This window comes from Arachis ipaensis, chromosome B01 (genome assembly GCF_000816755.2).
Source record: "Arachis ipaensis cultivar K30076 chromosome B01, Araip1.1, whole genome shotgun sequence".
In the NCBI taxonomy this organism is placed as follows: Eukaryota; Viridiplantae; Streptophyta; class Magnoliopsida; order Fabales; family Fabaceae; genus Arachis; species Arachis ipaensis.
In genome coordinates, this window is record NC_029785.2 from 124,195,110 (window position 1) to 124,199,434 (window position 4,325).

Genomic DNA, 4,325 nt, shown 5'->3' on the forward strand with positions numbered 1-4,325 from the left:
AAGCTTTTGGGGTGAAGCCTTCCAAACTGTTGTCTACCTGATTAATGCCCTACCAACACCTACACTGCAAAATCAATCACCAATGGAGGTTCTGTTTGGCAAGAAGCCTCCCTATGCTGCCTTAAGAGTCTTTGGCTGTCTATGCTACCCTCACTTAAGGCCGTATAACCATAACAAGCTTCAATTTCGATATGAACTGGCAGTGTTCCTTGGCTATGGAAATATGCACAAGGGATACAAATGCCTACTGTCATTTGGGAAGGTTGTGATCACTAGAAATGTGATCTTTGATGAAGCTCATTTTCCCTTCAAAGATTCAACTCTCCCCTTTCAACCTGCATGTAAGAGCACCAACTCCTCTAATGAAAATCCTTCAATTCCCACCATTCCCCATCTCCCCTCCTTTGCTCCTCCTCTGCCACAACAACAGCCCTCTACCATAACACCCAACCTCTCCCTTTCTCCAAACCTATCAACTAATACTGCTCATAAGCCTCCTACTGCATCCTCACCTCCCTAGACACTCTCCTCCTCAAATGCCTCCCTGTGTGGAGCTGAACCTCCAACAACTATACTTCTAGATGCATCTGCTGCCCAGGCTGTCCCCATTCCACTTCAGTCCCCTGAAGTTGTCCTACCTCTACCTATCACCTCTGTAACTCAGAACTGTCATCCAATGATTACCAAAGGAAAGTTGGGCATTTCTAAGCCCCGGACTCTTCATGCTCAACTTGAACCTATCTCAGTCAAACAGGCCCTTTCTAATTCTAAGTGGAGAGCCACCATGGATGCTGAGTACTCTGCCCTCATGCAGAATCACACCTGGAATTTAGTGAAATTGCCACCAAATAGGGAGCCCATTGGTAGCAAGTGGGTGTTTCGGATCAAATATAATGCTGATGGAACCATTGACAAATACAAAGCCAGGCTGGTTGCCCAAGGCTTCCATTAGAGACCAAGGCTAGATTATAAGGAAACATTCAGTCCAGTGGTAAAACCTACTTCGATTCGTATAATGCTGTCCTTTGCTCTTGCAAACTCCTGGCCTATCAAGCAACTGGATGTCAACAATGCCTTTTTGTATGGTGACTTATTAGAAGATGTATATATGTCTCAACCAAAGGGCTATGAACAAGGAGATGGAACCCTGGTCTGCAAGCTGACCAAAGCACTTTATAGCCTGAAACAATCCCCTTGGGCCTGGTATGTGAAATTGTTGGGTGCTTTTAAGCGTCTGGGGTTCACCCCCACAAAATCAAAAACCTCATTCTTTACACGAATCATCTCTCAATCCAGGCTCTATGCACTTGTCTATTTTGATGACATCATCCTCACCGGTGACTCTGGCCCTGCAATTAATCAAGTCATTCAGCAGCTAAATCTCAACTTTGCTCTCAAGGATCTTGGGGACTTGCACTACTTCCTTGGCGTGCAGGTTGTCAAGACAGCGGATGGAGGTCTCTCTCTTCTACAAACCAAATACATTCAAGACATCCTGAAGAAAGCAGGATTAGAAGGGTGCAAACCCTGCTCCACACCACTACCTTCTACACTAAAACTCACTGCCACTTGGGGTGTTCCCTTTGATAATCCTTCCCTATATAGAAGTGTAGTTGGTAGTTTACAGTATCTGACAATGACCAGGCCTAAAATTTCTTACCCTGTCAATCGAGTTTGCCAATTTATGCAGTCCCCATCTGAGGACCATTGGAAGGTGGTAAAGCGCATTCTTCGATACCTGAGTGGCACCTTGCATCATGGCTTGCACTTGAAGAAAGGAAGGCACCTTCCCATCCTAGCTTACTGTGACTCGGATTGGGGCAGTGACCCTGATGATCGCAAGTCCACCAGTGGTACTTGTGTCTTTCTTGGCCGCAATTCAGTCTCATGGTCCTCCAAGAAGCAAACTATTGTGGCGTGCTCTAGCAGTGAGGCAGAATATAGGTCCATGGTAGTAGCTGTGGCTGATGTGGTTTAGGTCAGGAACCTGCTAACTGAGCATTTCCCTTGCCTTCTACTCCTCAACTCTTTTGTGACTACCAAGGTGCTGTGTTACTGGTGGCTAACCCAATTCTTCACTCTAAATCCAAGCATTTTGAGTTGGATCTCCATTTCGTCTGGGATTATGTAGACAAGGGCACCATTTGGGTCAACCATATAAACAATATAACATGGATTAAAGGTTACTTGTTATGCAGTAATGGAGAATATGTTGGAGTTTTGGAGATGCTTTGTCTTCTGAATCTCTGCTTTCCTCTGTCTTCTTGTTCACGCACGCACGTCCTCCTATGGCAAGCTGTGTGTTGGTGGATTACCGTTGTCAATGGCTACCGTCCATCCTTCCAGTGAAAACTACGCTCACGCACAGCAGAGCTCCTCACCCCCAACAATGGGGTTTAGAGACTCATGCCATCAGAGAATACAAGGGTTTGATCTAAAATGTCCTCCGATACAAAATAAGTCTCTAAAAGTTGTTTAAATACTAAACTAGTAGCCTAGGTTTACAAAAATGAGTAGACTATGCTGGATGATGCAGAGATCCACTTCTGGGGCCCACTTGGTGTGTGCTGGGGCTGAGATTTAAGTGAGTCACATGCAGAGGCCATTTGTGGAGTTGAACGTCAGTTTTTGTGCCAGTTTGGGCGTTCAACTCCAGCTTTTGATCCTTTTCTGGCGCTGGACGCCAGAATTGGGCAGAGAACTGGCGTTGAACGCCAGTTTACGTCATCTATCCTTGTGCAAAGTATGGACTATTATATATTGCTGGAAAGCTCTGGATGTCTAATTTCCAACGCAATTGGAAGCATGCCATTTCGAGTTCTGTAGCTCCAGAAAATTCACTTTGAGTGCAGAGAGGTCATAATCCAACAACATCAGCAGTCCTTTTTCAGCCTGAATCAGATTTTAGCTCAGCTCCCTCAATTTCAGCCAGAAAAATACCTGAAATTATAGAAAAGCACACAACTCATAGTAAAGTCCAGAAATATGAATTTTTCCTAAAAACTAATGAAAATAGACTAAAAACTAACTAAAACACACTCAAAACTATATGAAATTAACCCCAAAAAGCGTATAAAATATCCGCTCATCACAACACCAAACTTAAACTGTTGCTTGTCCTCAAGCAACTAGACAAATAAAATAGAAGACTAATAGGTTGAGAAGCAATAATATCTCAGAGTTTTTGATTGAAGCTCAGATTCTAATTAGATGAGCGGGACTAGTAGCTTTTTGCTTCTGAACAGTTTTGGCATCTCACTTTATCCATTGAAGCTCAGAGTGATTGGCATCTATAGGAATTTAGAATTTAGATAGTGTTATTGATTTTCTTAGTTCAGTGTGATGATTCTTGAACACAGCTTCTTTATGAGTCTTGGTCGTGGCTCTAAGCACTTTGTTTTCCAGTATTACTACCGGATACATAAATGCCACAGACACATAATTGGGTGAACCTTTTTCAGATTGTGACTCAGCTTTGCTAAAGTCCCCAATTAGAGGTGTCCAGAGTTCTTAAGCACACTCTTCTTTTAGCTTTTGGATCTTGACTTTAACCGCTCAGTCTCAAGTTTTCACTTGACACCTTCACGCCACAAGCACATGGTTAGGGACAGCTTGGTTTAACCGCTTAGACCAGGATTTTATTCCTTTAGGCCCTCCTATCCACTGATGCTCAAAGCCTTGGGATCCCTTTTATTTGCCCTTGCCTTTTGGTTTTAAGGGTTATTGGCTTTTTCTGCTTGCTTTTTCTTTTTCTTTCTCTCTCTTCTTTTTTTTTTCTGCAAGCTTTGTTCTTTGCTGCTTTTTCTTGCTTCAAGAATCATTTTTATGATTTTTCAGATTATCAATAACATGTCTCATGTTCATCATTCTTTCAAGAGCCAACATATTTAACAGTCTTAAACAACAAATTCAAAAGACATATGCACTGTTCAAGCATTCATTCAGAAGACAGAAAGCATTGCCACCACATTTAACTAATTAGAATTTCTCTTATTAAACTCGAAATTTTATTGCCTCTTATTCAAAAGATCTACTACTTTATTCATGTTTGCTGATGATGAGAAAAATAAACTATAGCTTAATTGGAGATAAAATCAAAATGGATACTAATTACTACTATATGACTTATAAGGTAAACTTTTATAAGGACACTGTCACAGAGTTAAGGCAGAAATTGGAAATTAACAACCTTTATTCTGGGGGCACGGGGGTTCCTCTGATCCTTGGGGTGCTTGGTCCTACAAGAGAAGACTTTTGGCGCTTCAGTTCCCTTAAGTCACGCCCCTGCTCTTCTTGTTCTTTAAACATATAGGTCAGTATTTGAC

The 4,325-nt window shown here is 42.2% G+C and overlaps 1 protein-coding gene across 1 annotated transcript; it reads left to right on the forward strand.

Annotated features, from left to right (window-relative positions):
* LOC107612689 (uncharacterized mitochondrial protein AtMg00810-like) lies at nucleotides 1,016–1,978 on the forward strand. Its single transcript, XM_016314395.1, has one exon. It carries the CDS (start codon nucleotides 1,016–1,018, stop codon nucleotides 1,976–1,978), a length of 963 nt encoding a protein of 320 aa, XP_016169881.1.

Coding starts and splice junctions, on each gene's coding strand:
- LOC107612689 (XM_016314395.1), top strand. CDS start 1,016: ATGCTGTCCTTTGCTCTTGCAAACTCCTGGCCTATCAAGCAACTGGAT.